Consider the following 21,257-nt stretch of genomic DNA (forward strand, 5'->3'; position numbering starts at 1 on the left):
TTAAAAAAGTGTAATTGGGAAATCAACTTCTTGTTGTTAAAATTTAGTTCTGTGTAGAGGGAAGAGGTGTGCCTTCCATGATCAGATATACATTCCCGCCCTCTTCACAGCTCAGATCCCTTCTCCCTTGTCCATCAAAGGTTTCATGCAATAAGTCTTTCCTAAAAAATACCCAGGAACATCCCCAAATATTATTGGGGAGGTTAATAATAATTGTATTAGAGTCACGCGCTTGGAGGGAGAGACAAGGAGAAGCTCAACTTTAGCTACAGATGTTTTCTTTTTGGGGAGGGGAAACACCCAGTCCCCTGAAAAAAAAAACCCAGCAAAGTTTCCCATTAAAATTGACACCATGGGATGGCCCTAGCGGTCACGTCCACCTCGGATTGGTTCGCTCGCCGGAAGTTGCTCGCAGACGCCCTTTCCAACAGATAAGTCAACTGCTAGAGACCCTTTTTTTCCCTTCCCCCCAAAGTATATTTTGTCACAGCCCCAGCCCCACAGATCCCGGTGCTGCTCCATGTGCAGACGACCCTCCCATCGGTGCTAGGGCCCAAAACAATCCGTGACAGCTGCTTCTCGGCCCCCATCTCCCCCCCCGCCCCTCCCCTTCTTCCCATTGCAAACTGGGGGATGGGGGGGGGGGAAACATTTCCCTTACCTCCTTTTGGGGTGAGATGAGTCGTCACCAGCCAGGACCGCTGCGGTACCTTCCGCCTCCCTTCCACTCAGGTTGGGGGGACCCAGCAGGGCGCGGTGCTCCCCAGCACAGAGATCCCCGTGGGGGTGCACCCAGAGGCAAAGACGAGCCGTCCAGTTTGGGATTTGATGACGAGAACTATCCAGCCCCGCAGCCAGAGGGGTCCACTTTCTCCAGGCTTGAGTCCGAAACTGGGGCCACCACCAGCCCCGGGACTGGACCTAGCCAAAGCATCGGCACCTCTTCCCAGCCCCAGGTAGCCACCAAGCCTGCAGGTTCCCAGGTGCTTTCGTTGCCTGACCACTTCACCCCTCCTGCTGCTACCGGGCACCGGCGAGAAAGCAGCCCTTCGTCATCTTGCTCGGATACTGTAAAGGGGGACTATGAAGCTTCCATTAGACTGAAACCCGGCTATGGATCATCCGGGACGGGGAAAACGGAAGAGCAGCGTTTTTTCCTCCAGGAGGCTTCACTTTTAGACAGGCCTAAAGACGACCCAACGGCGCAAGAAATACAAGGTGGGTACAGAAAGCAAAAAAAAGAAGGCCAAAAGCAGGTTTGCAGTCGAAACAAGGTGATTTTAGCCAGACTGCCAAGGAGCGGAGGGGGGGGGGGAGGGCGGGGGGGGGGAGGTGGGCTTCCCCCCCTCCCCTCACTAACACAATGACCCTTTAGTTAAAAATTAATTTACAGCACCCAAGCATTCATGGCCGACTCAATTACAGCCCTCATTCCTGAGTGGCCCCATAGGAAAGATTTAAAAATAAAAGAAAATAACCCAGCGCTTGGAAAGATTTTTTTTTTTCGCGATGTCTAGGCTGTACCGTAAACGAAAACGCATTTTTGCCCTGATATTCTTCTAGCTAAGAGATCCAAAGTCACAGACAGACAGGTAAGTCAGTTATGGACACAGTACGTTTGGAATAAAGGTGGGTAGGCGACCGGGGAACTAATTTGGAGGGTTTCTTTTCATAACCTGCTGAGCCCTGATAATTTCCCATGTGTAGATTCCAAAGAATGTTGCATTCTTCTCATCAGACTTGCAGACACCTGTGTAGGAAACTCCAGGGCAGTTTAGCTACATGAACTGCCCATTAGACCTGTTTTTTGAATTATAATTTAATTCCAACCCTCTGAAATATTTACCTAAAGCCAGCCTTGCCTTGCCTTGTTTTTCCCTAAATGTCTGGATCTGAGGCAAAATCCCCCCCCCCCATATGTGTCTCCTTTAGCTTGTGTGTATTTGGGGGAGAGGGAGGTCATCGTTCCAGTCCATAATCAAACATGGCTTTAAAAAAACAGCTATCGCTTTCGACCCTAGAAATCGAATTAAAATGAAATCACCAAGGCTATGCAAAATTGTGGACTCACCACAAGTATTGAAATGGCAAAGAGGACTTTTCTGCTGGGGGGTATACGTGAGGGTGGGGATTTCTTAAACTGCAACCAGGATCTTCATAATAAAAGCACCAAATTGTGAGATTGCACTTTTAATGGACTACCTCGCTTTAGCCAAGTTACCCTTTTTATTTTCACGAAGCCATCCTAATTTCTTTGCTTCCTGATACATTTTTAACGGCGCTATTTATATTGGTTATGTAATTGCTATCCTTTGAGTGGACAAGAAGGGCTGTCTCTTAGACTTGAAATTATGCGGTCATTTCAACAGGACTGCCAAGTCCACCCACCTCGGGAGAACTCGTCCGGTTTATGTTCCTCTCCACGTCTATAGTGCTGTTTCTCCATAGAGCTTAGATAGATAGATATACATTTTGCTTCACAATTATTGTAACTTTAAGTTCAATTGCCTGGAAGTTCCCTACTTTCTCTAGTTCTCTACTAACAGTGTTGAAAACCGTGAAAACGACCTGTTAGTGCAACGGGCTTATTTAAACAAATGAATCCATTAATTCTTAACTGTATTCCCCTCTGAAACTAACCTGAGGTTAGCAATTTGAATATTTTATTGAAATAAGAGCATAGTTTTGTATATTTCCTGGACTGCCTTTGTCAATCAGCAGTTCTAATTCTTGGCAACGGAGAATTATTAGAAAGATTTAAACCTCTTTCAAAAGTATCCCTGGAATCAAGGTAACTGGATGAAAGTACTCGAAGCAAAACAAAAAGCAAACTACCTCCCCCCCACACACACAAAAAAAAACTCCAACAACCCTGAAAACAGGTTATGTTGTAATCTTTCGAAGTTTTTTTGGTAGGTTAATGCCTGAAAGAAAAGGGTTTACACTATGATCCCTTGAGGTTATATGTGAAGCAACTAGACTAAACATTTAATTTGGTAAAGTTAAATGTGCATATACAGATTGACTGCTCATTGGATCATAAAATAAGTTTTTTTAAAAAAACATTTTGGTATTCCATTATTTAATGGCAATCAACCTAATGTTTCCTATATTATGCTGTACCTGCTGCTAAATTACTTTTTAAGGCTTAGCCACTCTGCCAAAATACTCTACTACTAATTAAAGAACATTTCAACTGACTGAGTCAGTAACTTTGCAGCGTCTGCAGAGACCAATAAAGATTTAAAAATAAAGTTTGGGTTTTTTTTTCACACTGAGAGCTCGATCCTGCTAAGCACATGAAAGCCTTTACTCACGTGAGTTGTCTAAGGGATTGTTCATGTGACTAAAGTTACGTGCTGAATTTAAGGATTGGCGTTCACCATGACAATCAGTTTAACCCCAACTGCATTAAAAACTAGATTATGTGTGTTTAAATATGTCCCTTATTAGCCACAGAAACAAGGCTATTGACCTCTAATACATTAAAAACAAAGCAGCAAACAAAACCTGAAGCACGCTGCTGCGGAAATATAGTTTAGCGTTTGTGCCTTGCCACAGAGGAACACTTTTGGTTTTTATCTTCCTTACAAAGCGTTCACTTATATTTAGCACCTGCAGACAATAAGAGAAGTATTTTGAGAAAACTTTTAACTGTGAGGGAACCAGGTCCGTAGGGGTTTTTTTATATATATTTCTTAGTGTCTGAAAAATTCCTCTCCGCTGTTGGGAGACCTGATTCTGCTCTTAAGTACAAGGATCTATATCATGGAAAACAGAATTTGCTCCTACAGTTCGATTTGCTTAATTCTTCACATACTGGGGGGATGTGATCATGCTGTAATGACATATAAGGTGTGGGTCGGATTCTAGGGTTTTCTATCCAGAAAATGACTCAGTCTAGAAATGATTTTAGGCCCTGGAAACGCATTCACTGACAGCTGTTTTTCAATATGTTCAGGTGTATGCTGGACGGACCAAAATGATGTGTCGAATGGCTTCCTATTGAGTTCTTTGACTCACTTAAATGGACACCGTCGATTTTTTTTAAAAAATCGCTTTTCTCTGAATCATGTTGACTTTCTATCGTTGCACCTGTCTCCGAAAATGACTGAAAGAGATTAGATTGAGAATTTTTTTTTTAAATTGTGCCCATTTGACAGCAGCAACTTGTGTCAAGTCAGGTTCACTTTTCACAGTCAATTCCTCCTTTGTTTTGTGGGAAACTTTACCACAACAAGAGGTCAAATAGTATTCAATACAATCATAAATTGTTAACATGTAATTGTAAAACCACAGACAACTGGCAGGGGGCTTCAGGAGCAGGTCTAATACCTGAAACTACCTTTAGCTTTAAAAAAAAAATTGAGCATAAATTACAAATTGATGGTGTCTCTTTCAGTTTTGCAAGGATGATTATATTATATCTTATATATTATATTATATCTTTTTCCCCCTTAATTTTTTCCACCACTCTTTTATTCTAGTACATGCACACATTAAGGTGGGATATGACATCTTATACTGGATATGATTTTCACTGGTCCTTGGAGTCTTACATGTCCTGTGGACATTTCCAGCCAATCGCTTTCGCGTCTAAATTTCGGAGACGAAGGCTGTGTCGTTTCATTATCTCTGATCAGGGTTATTTCACTGCGCGCCTTGTATTAATTTGCTAATCGCCATGTGTGATGCTGCGGCTTTAGTCTTCGAGTCTGCATTGTAAGACTGGTCCTCGCAAAATGTGATGCATTTGATTCATTTATGTACGCCTGAACGTCAGTGAACGACTAATATAATAAAGTGAGTTCCGCTGGTAATAAGAAAACTGTAAAACTACGCAGTTGTGTAATATAAAGGCTTCTGGTTTTAATTTCATTCCTGGGTTGCTATCTCATATAAAGCTGCTTGGGACTGGAAAAATCTTGGTTATTCCATGCCTTACAGAAACTTTTTTTAAAAGCATAATTCAATTTCTTTTATCTGGGATTCACAACAGATACCTGGGTTCAGTGAAAAAGGAGCTAAAAGATTGTTACTGACAGTCTAAATTCAGGTACCTTCCTCTGAAGTTGGTTTACAGAGAACTAGTTTTTTTTTTAAAGTGGACAAATTAGTTGCGTTTTCTGACTCTTTTAATGAATAGAAAATTATTCTTTCTTTCTTTCTTTCTTTCTTTCTTTCTTTCTTTCTTTCTTTCTTTCTTTCTTTCTTTCTTTCTTTCTTTCTTTCTTTCTTTCTTTCTTTTTCATTTGCATCAAAACACAGTTACAAATGTTTGTCTTATACTTGGCAGAGGATTCAAAAGCTGCAGCTATAACTGGCAGCTGGCTGACTGCAAAGGGTGGAAAGGAAAAAAGAAGCCCTTATACTAAATACCAGACGCTGGAGCTGGGAAAGAAATTCTTCTTTATGTATTTGACCAGAGAGCGCCGCCTAGAGGTCAGACGAAGTGCCAGCTTCACAGATTAGACAAAATCTGGTTCCACAACCGCAGGATGAAACTGAAAAAAAATGACCAAAGATAATTGGGTGCGACCAGAATTTAACAGCTCAGTTCTCATTGTGACAAGTGACTAAATAAAACCAACGCAAATCAATTTGTGGGGAAGAAAGGGAGGGGTAATATTTATTTTTTTGTCTTTGTTACCGCTGCTGTAACAATGTTAAGGGGTTTCAAATATATATTTTATTATCTCTTAAACCATGTGGTTAAGAAATATTCCGACGTAGTGTTTTCTGTTTGTGATATATCCTTCAGGCTGAAGCATAGTTAAAAAGAATTCACTCTAAAGTAATAGCCCCACTGACATTTCTTTCGAATGGCGCTCCTACAATGCTAGACAGTAAGGGTTTTTAAGACAACTTTTTAATCTTATCCATTTAAATGCGATAAGCACCTTCCATATGTAACACATTCTGGCTGAAAATATTCCCCCACTCTTACAGAACTGATGACAAATACTCCCAGAGGCTAGTTCTGATGGATGGGAACCCTGACAAACAGCTGTTGTAACAATATTTTAATAAAACCATAGCGTGGTGCAGGTCTAAATAAAACATAATGAGAACTTGAGCGTCAAAAGCACATATATATATATGTATAATATATAATATATATATAATATATATATATATAAAATAGATACAGACACAGATATACATATATTGATATATACGCATACACTTTCATTTTCCCTTGCCTATTAATTATTTTAGCAGGTATCTCTTGACGAGTGGAAGTTGTCCTATAGCTAAGATATCCATTAACTATATGAGAGCAGGAGCTGGTCTGTGACGCCTAAATTTAAAACCTTTTGAAGAACTTTCGCAACAGCCAGAAAGGGGGTGGGGGTGGGGGAATCCCATTACTTTAAAATGTTATTCCAGCTCAAGGATTAAACCCAATATATAGTTTATGTAGTTTTATTATGATTATTATTAAGCTTTCCATTATTTATTTTAAACCTGGTCGTGAAATTATATGGCACATGCAGTTTTGTACTTCACACTTATCTAGGTCGTTTTATTTATGTTTCAGTCTGTAATTTGATGGGGGGTGGTGTATTTAATTTCCAAATTTGAGCAGTGAAAGCTCAATGATAAACATATTCTTTCAGTTTGTTGTTTTGTATAAGTGGAAGAGCTCTCAGTACCAATGTCACTCCAACGCTGGAAGCTTTGAAGAAGATAAATGAAAAATGTTTGATCTAGTGGTTTCAATTTTTTAAAAAAAGTCTCTGTAGCAGATAGAATTCAATATAAGACGTTTTGACAGGTGTGGGGCGTGGATTATTTGTCAATGAAACACAAATAAAGTTTGATAGCAGTATAGCCTTTTGACTTTTTTCCAGAGTTTGATTTAAACTTGAACCTGCCCCTCTCTGGTGCACTGTGAGTCATGACTGTGATCAAAAACGAAACGATACATTTGAAATAAAAAGTGTATCTTTGTTTTAAATCCCAGTCGATGCCAGAGAGGCTTACTAATATTTTTTCTATGCCTTGTATTTTTCAATAAAAAGGTCTAATATTGCACAAAAATAAAAATCTAGGCTGCTTGATATTCTGATCGTAAATTATTTCTCTTTTTATAATGTATGGTTGGATGGTGGTGTTGTGGTGTTTTCTTTTAAATCTGTGTTTTCTTTCTGTTCACCGCCTGATGTGATGTAAACTGTTTGAAGTTCAACAACATGGCTAAGTTTTATTGTATTTCCGGTACAATAGATTTATATACCACCCCGTCCAGTCTTTAAAGGCTTTGCAAATGAAATGAAGCTAAGTTATAGTCAAGTTTCAGGCTCCTCCCTGCATCTCTTGAACTCGGACTAGTTGTTGTGGTGGGTTTGGTTTGGTTTGGTTTTTCTTCTAATGAACTTTTAAACGCTAGGAAACTTGTACTTTAGAAACATGGCTATCTTTACTTCATTGTCTTTCGAGTGAGTTGATTTATTTATTTAACCCACTTATAGAAGAATACAACGCACGAGGTAAGACATTTAATTTATATTTTATGACACTTAAAAAAAGATGGCAGCGGGAAAACTGAAGTAGAAAATCTCAGTGTTATATATTTTAAAGGAATCTAAATTTAAATCCTTTCATGTTCTTGAAAAGTTCTAAAAGTCTTCTAAGAATTAAGGAAATCTCACAGAACCTTGAACCTCAGCAAAAACTCCTTTTGGGGCTGTTATCCAACCATCTTTCCTCACCCTCTCCTCAGCTTGCTAGGTCTAATTCTCCCCCTTTATAAAATTGGTAATTATTTTATATAATCACTGTAAACATATCATTTATATATTCAATGCAAAAAAAGATAAGTTCCTTAAGGTTGCTAGGTTATAGCTATAGAAGAGATGTGGCGATGCTCTTCCTATTGTTCCCATCGATTCAAACTTTTTGAAAAATTGGATTAAGTTATACTTACTTTTTGGGGTGTGGGAGAGAGAAAATGAATTATGATTTTTGATTTCCAGAATTCACTGGTTTTATGTTATTGTTATTGTCAGCAGGAAGTTGTCCAAATATTTGGCGGTTGTTTTTTTTTTTAACAAAAATCAGATTTTTCAAAAAATATTTTCACACGGGAAAAGATGCTTTCATTTGCTTTTATTAAAATTTTTGTGCTCTATTTATAGCTGAGATCATCTTTTGTTTCTCAAACTCAATAGCATTTTACTGGTTCCTCTAGTCTATTTGTAAACTATTTGTAAACTCCTGCAGGAGAGATCCGTTCTAGACACTGTACATAGGAAATAATCTGAATGGATATTTCGTGAAATCGTAGGGGTTTTTTGTCTTTGAAAAGACCCTTTTGTTGCTTTTGTTTCCTAGCAACTGTTTTCTATTATAAAAGTTCAGATTGTAAGTGATGTCAAACAAAATGGCCGCCCGGGCGCCTTTCTTGGTAATTTTAGCCTTTGACCCAGGAAAGAACTAGAACTGCTCTGTGAATTAGGTAGTTTCATGTTGTTGGGGTTTTATTTTTAAACACAAGAACATAAAACTACCTGATTTACTCCAGTTATTCTCCTCGATTTTGTTTATTCAGGCAGTTGGATCAGAGGAAAATGATAGGTACGTTTATTTATTTATTTATTCCTTTATTTATTTGTCAGCTCAAACCATATTAACGAATTTTTTAGTATCTAAGGGCCAAGCAAGTTGGCAACAGTCCCTGTTAGCTTTGCAAAAAATAAGAATAAAAATCAGGGATTATGCAGGCAGGGGTTTGGTTGTTTTTTTCCTTCAAAATTCTGTTTCAGTACCGTTGCGCGAGAATGTATAATGAGGCACAAAACAATTTAACAACTGATGAAGGGCTCCATCCTGCTCCTGCTAAATTCAGTGGGATCAGGATCCGTTCCCAACAGGAGACTTCTTAAAAATATATTCCATAATTCCTTTATGTATATAAAGGGAATGGAGGTTTGTTTGTTTGTTTGTTTTTTGAATAAGAAATCCACATCTATGCTTAAATTATAAAATATTAATTCAGGGAACACACTAAAACTCCCTCCAGGTTTCTTCAGTTGCCCCGAATTATTAAGTTATGTTCATTATAAACCCTATTGCAAAGATGCATACAAAGGTGCATCTATTTCATTTATTTGAGCATAAGCTTTCATGAGCTGCAGCTCACTTCATCGGATGCTCACGAAAGCTCATGCTCAAATAAATTGGTTAGTCTCTAAGGTGCCACAAGTCCTCCTTTTCTTTTTACTGATACAGACTGACACGGCTGCTACTCTGAAACCTTTCTATTTCAGTTATTTATCAGACATAGTTTGAATGGTACTGTGCAATCGGTTATCTCTTGAGATCTCCTGTTTCTTCTCTACCTACATTCGAAATAGACACGGTAGCTACAAAGTGAGTTGAACATAATATGGACTAAGAACAGATGCTACTTATGTACTCCACGTGCACATTGGTGTTTTTCTATACTGATAAATTAAAAATATTTTTACAGGTGGGTACACACGCGCCTCCGTGTGAGGCTGTAGATAATTTGTTTTCGGTTTAGTAGTAAAACAACCGTTTATCGTTTAACTTAAAAGATATGATCTTCAAATGAAGCTAACCAAGGATAATGCATGCAAAAGTGTTTAAATACAAGCCTCCCACTGTGGTAGAAATATTGATGATCAAAGTTATTTCTCGGTAACCTAAAATATTCCACGTTAGTAGGCTCCTAAAAACTATATTTATACTGTGTAATGATATCAAAGAATGGAAATAGCTTTCTGTATACCAGTTTCTGAAATGAGCATAAAAGTAAATATTATATCGTCTGGGGCGAGATTTTTTTTTTTAAGTGTGCTTGCCTCACACTTTGAGTTTCGAATTACTAAAGATGGAGGGGATATCCAAGTTTAGAATATTATCTGCTATTTCTTCTGTAGCCGAAGGATTGCTGTGAATTCAGTTTATTCTAGGGTCAGAATGGTAAAAAACTGTTTTATAGCCTTTAACCAGGGGCATGCTTTATCCCTGCAACTGGTGATTGTTGTAGGCAATGTGCCCATCTTCCCTATTAAACTAGCAGCCATTCAGAAAAAAAAAAAAAACAACGGGGGGGGGGGGGGGGCGGGAGGAAGTCAGCATAAAACTATTTGCATTCCATACTTGTAATAAGTTCTGTGAGTCTTTATAATAGAAACAAAGTGATATTTATGTTATCACCAGAACATCGCTCCGGAAATGAACAATCTTGCAAAGTTAATAATCAACGATTAGGTAATAGTATCCCCATAAGGCGAACACTAACCTGTCTTGTAAAGGCATGGCCTCCAGATTTTGATCTCACTTGCCCCAGTGTAAAGACAGCAGCAGGGTTCATTGAAGCTAATGGAGTAACAGTGCTGTAACTGAGATCAGAATCCCCCCCCCCCCGAACCCCCACGGTTGAAAACAGAACTGGGTCTATTTTCCAAAGGGCGGTGGGAAGGAAAAAGGGGAAACATCCTATATGTGAATTAAAAACTAGTTGCCATGATGCATCTGATTTGCCTGGCTTATATCTGAAGCGGTTTGTTTTCTTTTCATTCCAAATCAGAAGGATAAGAGCGACTTCACCTGGAGAAGCAGCGATGCTGGGATTGCTACAGAAAGCTCCGTATAATAACGGATTCGTTTGCAAAATAACATCAGCTCCTGCTCTGCACTCCCCCACCCCCGCCACACACACGAATGACAATGAACAACTCCTGTTAAATGCACCAAATTAACCCCAACATCTTATTCTTTCGCAGCGCTCCAGTCTACCTAAAATTCTCTCAACCCCATTCAGTATGAGTCTAAGCTGTTGGCAAAGTGCTGTAAAAATAGCTATTTGAAAGAATACCCCCCATCTCTCTCTCTCTCTCTCTCTCTCTCTCTCTTTTGGCAAGGTCTCATGCCATAGATTTTATTGAAGGAATTATTTAACGACCTAATTCTAGTGTGCTTTTCTTTTCCTTCTGTCCCTGGGTGGAAGCCACCGGCCTTCTCTCACTACCATGGCTTGTTAATTCCATTTCCCTCTTCCCCCTCCAATAATATGTTTGGGTCCCAATTCTATCCCAAGACCCGATTCGGATTCCACTAACCCAGCAGCCGCTCTCCGGAAGTCAGTGGAGTTCCATGTGTGAAAATCCACATGCAGCCAGAGGAGACTCAGACCCCCACTTATTTCAAACAACTTATCATATTCTTTCAAAGGGCGAAAGCCACAATACTGGTTCAAAGCAACAATCCCACTTTTATTTTAATTTTCTTTCCCACAGCTTGTCCTTTAAAAGGCACACAAGGTTTTACTGTACCAGGGGTCTAAATGCGTTATTAACTGCTAAGATTACAACCCTCGTTTCGGATAGTGTTTTTAGCCAGAGTAAAGTTTCGTTTCTTGTCCACATGTGTAAGTTGTTTTGCTTCTCTTCAGACCAGGATTTCCTCCCCCCCCCCGATCCCCCGCCACTCACCACTTGCGGATTTTGAACAGACGGCGGTATTCATACTCAGAGGCAACACAGGAAGTGGTAAAGGTAGATGCTTCTGCTTTTAGGCTACAGAAACTTATTTCACTTTTTGAAAGAAAGGTTTTACTCTTCAGGACCTTTTTGATTATTTTTATTTATTTATTTATTTATTTATGTATTATTCGCCCTCCTCATGAGTTTTGCAAGTACCCCTGACTGAATTTCCTTTCATAACGTTTTAGACTCGTGTAAATGTAAACATTCTGTTTTGTGCTGCTGTTTTATGCTGAGTTTTGAAGTCTGCTTCCTTTCTCTTTTTATTCCCTTTTAATCAGTTATTAGCTTGGTTGTTATGCTTTAACGCTGAATGTTCTTCCCAGCTGCCGAATGAACGCTAGGATATTTGGGATTTGGGGTTATCTTGGAATCTGGCCCTTCAATCGCTCGGTAGCTATGAAGTTCATTCCCAACTTTTATTCACTCCATCTTGCCCTTATGTACTGAAAAGAAAAACTGCATGACACAGTGAAATTCTCTTAAATGAAAGGATATGATACACATTGTGCACAGACGCCATATTGGCCTCTTGGCTCAGAACTCCTACAATCCTTACCCAATTCTGTCTTAAGATAGAACTATTGAGGTCAATGGGTTTTTTGCCCTAGAAAGGAATACCGGATCAAAGCTTTTGTGTCCGCAGAACGGTTCCATCTTCTTCAAGTGGAAGATAAGGAAGAAAAATCTCATGGGAAAAGGTGCCATTTCTAATAACTGGCAACAACAGATTTTTTTCTTTAAAAAAAGGGGGGGGGGTAACTGTGGTTTTGGTAAGAAATGGATCGTCTTTTTTTTCTTGTGCCAGATCTTATAAATCAGTAAAATGTGACTGTTACACCGAGTTATAATCTTCGTATTTAAAACACACTTTATATTTGGCTGTTTTCAGCAGAGAACTATCAGCCCAAGTAGCTGATTGTTCAGGGTGAAATTTGGCAGATGTGTATTTCAATGGGAAGAGCTATTTAGAAATTATTTCTTTCCCCTCCCGTAAACAATAAATGTTATTTATAAATAGCAGCTGGGTTCAAAAAAGCTTTGGCTTTCCAGTCCAAGCACAAAATATTTAGCATTTTTCCTCACAGCCAAAAGGACTTGGAAAGTTTGGCAGGGATGCTGAAAACAAAACTAAAAAAAGCGGCTATTCTAGATTTCTGGGAAATAACTATTCCCAGTTCCGCTTCCTGTATCCAGTTCATAAATGCACAGCTCTAAAATGAATCCATCTAGTACATAAATCAAACAGAACTTGTACGTCATCTGTCCAAATATATCAAAGTTGCACCCGTGCAATTTACATTGAGAATCTCTAATACAGTCAATTTCTCTTTGGCTTTTCCTGGTCCAAGTTGTTTGCAAAGCACTGAACTTTTCATGCAGTTTCTGGTGTGTGTCGTTATTATTATCATCCAATTCTCTACAATGTACACCAAAGTACACACATAAAAGTGCATCTTCACAACAGATAGATTTGGTATTAAAATATAGCTGTGAAGAAGAAGGCAGACCATCCTCCAACCCTCCTTCGCCCCCCCCCCAAAGGATACAAGAAGATGAAATATGGGTGATGCAAATTAAAAATAAACCATCGGACAAACAGAAACCTCCAAAGTAGCCAAAATAGATTCATTCTGCAGATCTCCTTGTGTGGTTTCCATTCATTAGGGATCCCAAGACCTTTGGATTCTGTTTCAGCGTTAGGCTCTTGGAATCTTTTTGGTTTTAATTTATATACTACAGAAAATTATATACTCAGCAGCTGACATGCTTCATAATTATTTATAGGAGGTGCACCAGGATTCTTCCAAGAATATATTTATTACAGGTAAGACATGCCCTATTTATCTTGCAACCCCAGAACAGGTGTTTGGCTTCAATTAATGTTCAATAGTTCCGCACACACTTATTCACCATCACCACCACCACCGCCGTGGCTGTTTATCCATCATTTATATCATAAACACACTCCCACCAGCCAACCAAGTTTGAGGGCCACAATGCACTTAAATCTGTCCACTCCTTTTCAAGCTATCATAACATTTGGAGAGTTCCTCCGAATCCGTTATGAGAGAGATTGAGTTTTGAAAATCATTCCTGTAAGGCAATACAGCTGAGAAAGATGACAAAGTACTCAGCAAGCTCGTATTTCACTTTTAATAACATCGGGGTATTTTCATTTCGGAGCCTTTCCGACTCTTAGGGAAGTTTTAAAAAAAGTTAGAAAACGCAAGGATTACCCAAGGCGTTTTACACAAACCCTTTTTGTTACTGGTACACACTGGAGATTGTTCCTTAAGGAGCCCGGTCCCGCACACTTACCCAAGAGAGTAACTATGATTATGAGGAGCCCCATGGAACTTAGTGGGTCAGAATTCTGTTCTTCCATCGATTTATATCCAATTGGAAATGGAGTTACTTTGGATTTACCCTGATGTAAGTGAGGGTAGAATCTGAACCAGTTGGACTCGTCACCTGTGCAAATGTATTCCCGGCACTATTTCAAGACCCCAGACCAGTGGATATGAACATATCATAGAAGGGTCTGCAAACCGTGAAAGAAACAGCACTTTTGTTGTTATTGCCAGATGTATGTATAGATGTGATTAAAAATACTAAATACAGGATTGAATATTTACAATCCTTACACACCCACCACCCCGATTTATTTTAGAGAAGAGCCTATTTACTAATAAGAACTCATCTAGAAGAAGACACATCCAGGAGATTTAGACATATGTCATTCTACACATTCTATAGCTCACTTGCTTACATAAGACACATTTTGTGGGAATTAAGGGAAAATGCAGAAGGCTTGGGGATTGGCTTTTAAGTGCCTTTAACATTTTCCACTAGTAAAATGCCTCTGTCTTAGAGATATTTCACACACATTATGTGTTATATCTCTAGCTATATCTCTATCTATATAGTAAGAGAGAGAGAGGAGAAAGATTTGGTTTGCTTTCTCTTAACTGGAAGATGGTTACTTAACACCCAATATCTGATTATTAGTAAACTCCTAAAGACATATCAAATATACATCAGAGTACACTTAGAAAATATTCTTAATGGGTAATATTTTGAGCAAGTTATATTCGATTAACTTTAAAAAGAATTCTGTGTTAGGAGAACTCTAGAGAGATGCAAGGAGGCAAATCCGTCCAGACTGTATATAGCTCAGCTGAAGACCGGGGATAATTTTGCACATAGTCACAGCAGAATTTAACCAGCATTTAAAATCTTAGTGTAACCCTCTTGGAAAGAATGCATCTGCCATAATTTGGCTGGACGGACGCTGTTTCCTCTACGGTCCAGACTAGTTAGTAGCTGTATCTCGTTTAAAGCCTGTTACTCGTTTCCTGAGCTATTAGCAAAAAGAAATCCACCCCGTTTTAAAAAATCATGTTTACATACAAGTGGATTTTTTTTCATACATGCATGTATGTGAATGTGGGAGTGGGGTAGGTGGCGAGCCATAAGCTGCAGTCTACAATGTGAAAGCCTCCTTCCCTCCCCCCCCCCCTTTCTTTTCCACAGGCAATAAATTCAAGGCTATAAAAATCAAAGAAAGCTAATGTAAGTGTTATTAAACTATTTAACCGTCACAAGTGTAACGCATTCTGTAACAAAGCAGGATCCGTGCCACACTGTATTTTACTAGCCTTGTAAAGTTAAAGGAAGGCTTCTAGTTTCGAGCGGTATATGCGACTATTTCAGCCCTAGCAACGCAATCCTGGGGTTACACTGGTGAAGTACCGAGACATGCATTCTTACTTTTTCCGTTTTAGACAAACCCATCTATAGACAATGGAGGTATTATGGTCCGCCCGGCAAAATTATGATGTCAGATACATTACAATGACATCTGAAATTTCAAATCTACTCCGGTTATTTTCCTGTGTTAAGAATCCAATTTTTGACCCATTCCAGAAGGGTGAACGCTTTATAACCACAGCGCCTTCCCTCGTTTAACAATGCATCAACGTCTCTCTCTAATAACTAACTTTTTGGCCGAATTGTACCACATTCTCCGGCTTGTTACAATTGCACTTGGGCAACTGAATGGCAAAGATTTGCTTTCGTTTCTATTCCCCGCCAGACGATGGTTATTAAAGCTAGAGAGATCCGCGTGTTGTGTCTCTCTCCCGCCCCCCGCCCCTTATGTTTCAGAAGCAAATCTATGAAGGCGTATTAGCCCCTCACTGTATGTTTCGTGGCTTTCTAAACTACTGACGCTTTGCAACATTGCATAAACATAAAACAATCCATCCTTGATATGGAATGCAAGGGCGAATGACAGCGCTGCTCAGCCCCCTCGCCTTCGATTGATTTACGCCTCCACGGACGCTTTATCAGGCGCTCGAAAAAAGTTTGACCAATCATTTTGCTAGGAGCTCACAACACAGCAGCCCAACTGTACTTTGTTGGCTAGGAAGTTGGAGAAGGGGGTAGAGTACAAATCTAGATCTGTCCTATCTCTCTCTCTCTATATTTTTTCCCTTCATTGAACCGTGCTTTGTATGATGTCTGAGAATGTCCATTTCTGGGACTCTTAGCAATTATTATGTCGACTCTATTATAAGTCATGACAGTGAAGACTCGCCTTCAGCTAAATTTTCAACTGGGCAATATACAAGTTCCAGGCAAGCTGGACATAATGATCATCTAGAATTCCCCTCTTGTAGTTTCCAGCCAAAACCTCCAGTTTTCAGCGCCTCCTGGACTCCTCTGAATCCACATTCTTCTGGTACCCTTCCTTCGGTCTATCATCCATATATTCAACATCAAAGCGTCCCTTCTGATAGCAGGTATCTACGAAGCTGGCTGGATCCAGTGCCCAGAACAGAGAACATACCCGGGCAGGGATCAGTTAAATCAGAGCCTCTGCTGGGGCACCCCGGGGAAGTCCATAAACAAGGAGCACAGGAGTACAATTTAGAAACTTCTGCTGGAAGGGAGGCGATCGTTTCCAATCAAAGGCCCAGCTTCGAGGACAATAAAGTTTGTGAAGGAAGCGAGGACAAAGACAGGCCAGATCAAAGTAAGTTATAAAAGTGAGGAAGTAAACAGTATAAAAGCTGAGGCGGTGCAATAAAACGGGACAATGCAAAGCAAAGTTAAAATCATGTCTGAAAGAAAATCTCTCAGATTACTGGTGCCAACCTAAAGGACAGGAGGTGGTGGTGGTGGAAAGAGGTGGTGGTGGGGAAGAGAATGGCATTGCTTTGATTAAAACTCCTTACGCAGTGTGGAGTCCAGGGCAAATGCAAAAAGCTTGATCAAGCCTTCCTCTTTGCTGGCATGCATTCTTCCCAGACTCATTCAAAGCTCCAAAACTGTCGCTTTTCCTAGCAAAGGGTGATGTTTGTGGGGAGGGGAAAAAACCGTAAATATTGGGAGGAAAGGGAATGGAGGATGAAAAATGGAATAAAACCGGGGGAGGGGGTGAGAAAAGAAAAAGGTGGAAGAGTTCACGTGGAGAAGTAAACAGCAACAATGTCTATTTCATGCTAGCTGCTCTTATTTACCTTGAGAGATCCAAAGCTGACGGTCTGCCTCGTTGTTTCATCTGTCAAGTTGCCTCTTCTTTGCTTGTTTATGAAATGTAGGGTATGAATACTTCAGAGCCACGCTTCCAAACAGGAAAGGGGGTCTGAACTTAAGTCTTTATTTGTACTGAAGCAGATTGGTGACCTGTTAAACCAAATCCTGTGTCTCTTTCGTGAATTGTTTTCTGCAACGTGGAGCAAACGCTTGCATTTATAATACGTACATATATGTATAAAGCTGCACTTTTAGATGGACACCCACACAGCTTTAGACACAAAACAAGGACATTCGAGCAAAATATCACGCGTGTCAGCTTCTCGCTAGCTCGTGCTTCTTTATTGTACCTGAAAGGTAAAACAGGGCTCTTCTCAGTCTAGAAAGAGGAGGGTGAAACCAGTCAAGATTCAGTCCCGTTATAAATATTTTGCATGGAATGCACACGTTTTTAAAACGAACTTGACAGCCCAATTCATAGTGTATCCAGGAGCAATATTCGCAGAAGGAATAACTCTCCAGCATGTTTAGAATGTGTAATTACACATTGATTTCTCCCCCCTCTTAAATTATCTTTATTTTATTTATTTTTGCAACGTGTAACGGATATTGCAATTGCAACTACGTGATTCCAAATAAAAATATACATTTTCCCGGTGTGCAGTGGTGGCGTTATGTCCATCATTTAACTTACCCCGTGCACAAAAAGAAAGTCCTAGTCTATTGTACTGGGCAGAGATCCAGAACAAACTGCGAGTGAGGTGAATGATTTGGGAGAATTAACAGAGCCAGGCTCGGTGCTCAATGTCCCTGAAACGGAATAAATACGAATCTTGTCCAGGACAGCGTTGTGAAGGTGCAGGTATCCACGCTAATAGGTTACTCTGTGGTTTCTACAGTATGTGGTTAAGACGCAAATTGTGTTTTAAATAACAGTTTGATTTTGGCGGATGTTGATAGAATGCCAGCAAAAAAATCTGTAACAGGACTGGAAGAGGGAGCTGATTTTCAGAGAGCATTCCCACCACTCTCACTGGCTGTTTCATTTTATTTTTAATATTACATAATAAGGAAGCTCGTGTCACCACAAGATTTTCATTTATTTGTTGGATTTTAAAAGAACGACCTGCCCCAAAAATCATTTCTCATTGGCTTTGCTGGGTTAAAGCATTGTGTAGAGTCACTAGATCAACCTATTCTTCCTGTATAAAATGTCATGTTTTTTTCCAAGAAGATCTTTTATGAAGAAGAGCCTCTCCGTTGCCATTAAAAGATAGGTAGCAGGACTAACGGTATCAATTATTAACAGCTTTCTTCCTCTTTAATATTTAATTCTGCATATTAGATCAAGTCAATTCCACTAAGGAAATAGCCGTGCAAATTTGTAAGATGCAGTACTTACAGTGGGAGATTAACAGGATTATTTTTAAAATATTCAATACATTTCCTTTTACGTAGAGGAAACATTGTGTTGGTCTGTGCGTGTTTTTTTTTAAATATAATGCTCCATTTAATTTATGTTCAGGTTTATGACTTTATCTATAATTTCAGAAGAGGCAAAGGAAGTAAAACAGAAGACTGTGATCTGGGTCATAATCTTTTAATTTTATTCCCCCAAATCAGTTCAATGTTTACATGTAATTAGTAAAAGTGTGCAAAGCATTTCTCCCCCAAAAAATATTTCAGCACACCTTCTTGGTGGCAAATTCACCAGCATACCTTTGGCACCTAAAGCTAGTGTGCTGTTAATGCAAATGATCTGGGATACTGTACTCATCAGACTTTATTTCTGATCTTTGTTCCAAAATCTTTTTGTCTCCACTTTGATTCGATGAAATTATTGGAAAGTGTTTATAAAATGTTCTTCTTTCCAATGCCACGTTAAGAGGGGAGGAGGATGGTGTGTATGTAACTTTGCTCTTTTCTATTGCATTACTTACATTTATAATACAACTGCAAATGCAATTGTGTTTCTGGATAACATTGACCAGAGCCCACCGAAGGGAGGTTTATTAGGATTATTGCTTGGCACTTAGCAAAAATAGGCATGATTTACTGATGCCTTATTCAGAAGTAATCTATGTATTTTCTTAAGTACAATGCAGATAGGAATGGATATAGTCCTATGTATACACACATATCTGCAAAATATGCCTACAGATGCCTAAATTACTCTCTGTCCATCTACATACACGCGTGTGTGTGTGGATTTAGGCACATGTACACATACATGCATCTATACACGTATAGGTCCCGATCCTGCAGACACTTTAGGGCGTGCTTAATCGTGCTACCTTGGAAAACAATGGGGCCACTGCAGGTGGTCAAGCTGAGCACGTGCGTAATTGTTTGCAGGATCGGGATCCTATACATCAACCATACTCCCAGGTGGGTGGATGTACTTTTGTCAACGTATATGCTTTTCAAGTAGCCTTTTCCTGGTACCTCATAACTCAGTGGGCATTTATTCATCTATATAAATTTGGTGGTATTATTGATTAAGACCATTCTGAGAAAAGAACAGGATACAGACTATTGACCTTACTGCTTGTCTTTCAGCCAACCCAGCGGCCAACTGGCTCCATGCCCGCTCCTCCAGAAAAAAAAGATGCCCTTACACCAAATACCAGACCCTGGAGCTAGAGAAGGAGTTTTTGTTCAATATGTACCTCACCAGGGACCGTAGACACGAAGTGGCCAGACTCCTCAACCTGAGTGAAAGACAAGTCAAAATCTGGTTTCAGAACCGAAGGATGAAAATGAAGAAAATGAACAAGGAACAGGGCAAAGAATAAGATACAGGAGGCAAATACCATGCTCTGTCTCCCAGCTTCCTCTATATTTATGGGTGATAGCTTCCGAACTATACTAATGAAGACACATAAAACATGGGGAGGGGGGATTTGGTTCCACCTTTGCAAGCCGGAAGTTTATAATTTTTTTCGTATTGTTGCCAGTTAGAAAGCTACTAATGTGAAGGTGAAAATCCTGATTTAGGACACGTGCTGAGTTTTGTTTCTGTTCCTTGTTGTGGTTTTTTTCCCCCCATACAGTGTAGACATGCCAGGTCCCTAGCCTGTGTTGCCGTCAGGATATGATGCCTTTATTTTCTAAATGAAAGACAAACAAACAAAAATTCCAACAACCACCACTACCTTGTCATAAATAAACATAGTCTATGCCCACGACACATCCCATTGTCTTTCTGTAATCACGTTACATGATTGTGTCTCTTAACCGATCCCCACATACATAAATTGAAGTGGCAAAGAAACCAGACCATTTACTAGAAGGCAGACACTTTCTTAAAATTCGAGTTTAATTGCATACAACACACCATTTTCAATTCACCAACTTTATACCGGTGTATTCAGATTAATGACAGTCAAATATCCCACTGCGCCTCTGTTTTAGTTTTTAAATTGTTTTAATCGCTCCGTGGTGGTTGAGTGACTTTGACCAGATAATTTAGTATAATCTTAGAAATAATCTTCCCAACCTGGTAGTTTTATACGGGATCATTTGAAAAGTCTATCAGAACAAAAGTGTTAATTGTTTAGAAAAAACAAAAACAAAAACAAAAAAAACCCAAACAAAAAACAACCCCCCACAAACAAAAAGAAAAAAAAAAAAAAGACAAAAAAGACCCCCCCTTCCAACTTATTTCTAACTTTTAGAGGGAAAAATGACATTTTTCTAGTTAAAAACAAACAGAAAACAACAACAACAACAACAAAAAACCCTACCTAAGTAGATCTATAAGAGAAGGTAAACTTGTGTTCTTAGTGTTAGAGTATTTATAATTTATTGTGAAATGAATTTTCCTAACGAATTAGATTGTTTCAGAGGTAAAGTGCCACGGCTGTTGGTTGTACATTTCTTTCCCCTGATATTTCAGATAAGAAGTTTATACTTGAATATTTCCTTCTGATCTGTTAGAAAGGAGTTAGTCACGTTTTACACTGATACCTTGTTTACATTACATTCTAATACGTGCTGTTGCATTTCCACACGAAAAAGAACACTGTTACTGGTTGAGTGACATAAAAGAATTGTGATTGTCTTGTGGTTGGCTTTTGTGTGTGTGTGTGTGTGTGTGTGCATTTAACGTAACAAATATGTATCCTAATTGTTTACAAAAGAGGTCTCATTTCATGCTGGAAGGAATTGAATTCTCATCTGAAAGATCTCTTGGAG

The 21,257-nt window shown here is 39.3% G+C and overlaps 2 protein-coding genes and 1 long non-coding RNA gene across 3 annotated transcripts; all 3 read left to right on the forward strand.

Moving 5' to 3' along the window:
• Window positions 1-350: 350 nt before the first annotated feature.
• LOC142068322 (homeobox protein Hox-B10a-like) lies at window positions 351-5,472 on the forward strand. Its single transcript, XM_048830366.2, has 2 exons — window positions 351-1,218; window positions 5,297-5,472. Exons 1-2 carry the CDS (start codon window positions 678-680, stop codon window positions 5,470-5,472), a joined length of 717 nt encoding a protein of 238 aa, XP_048686323.2. The 5' UTR covers window positions 351-677.
• Window positions 1,366-4,828, forward strand: LOC142070182 (uncharacterized). Its single transcript, XR_012666183.1, has 2 exons — window positions 1,366-1,592; window positions 3,962-4,828. It is a non-coding gene; the product is annotated as an uncharacterized LOC142070182 (long non-coding RNA).
• A 10,188-nt stretch (window positions 5,473-15,660) lies between the features above and the next one.
• On the forward strand, window positions 15,661-21,112 carry HOXB9 (homeobox B9). The gene is made up of 2 exons (XM_048830368.2): window positions 15,661-16,557; window positions 19,620-21,112. The coding sequence occupies exons 1-2, from the start codon at window positions 16,050-16,052 to the stop codon at window positions 19,853-19,855; spliced, it is 744 nt and encodes a 247-aa protein (XP_048686325.1). The 5' UTR covers window positions 15,661-16,049; the 3' UTR covers window positions 19,856-21,112.
• The last annotated feature ends 145 nt before the right edge of the window (window positions 21,113-21,257 follow it).

Source organism: Caretta caretta, chromosome 27 (genome assembly GCF_965140235.1).
Source record: "Caretta caretta isolate rCarCar2 chromosome 27, rCarCar1.hap1, whole genome shotgun sequence".
Taxonomy (NCBI): Eukaryota; Metazoa; Chordata; order Testudines; family Cheloniidae; genus Caretta; species Caretta caretta.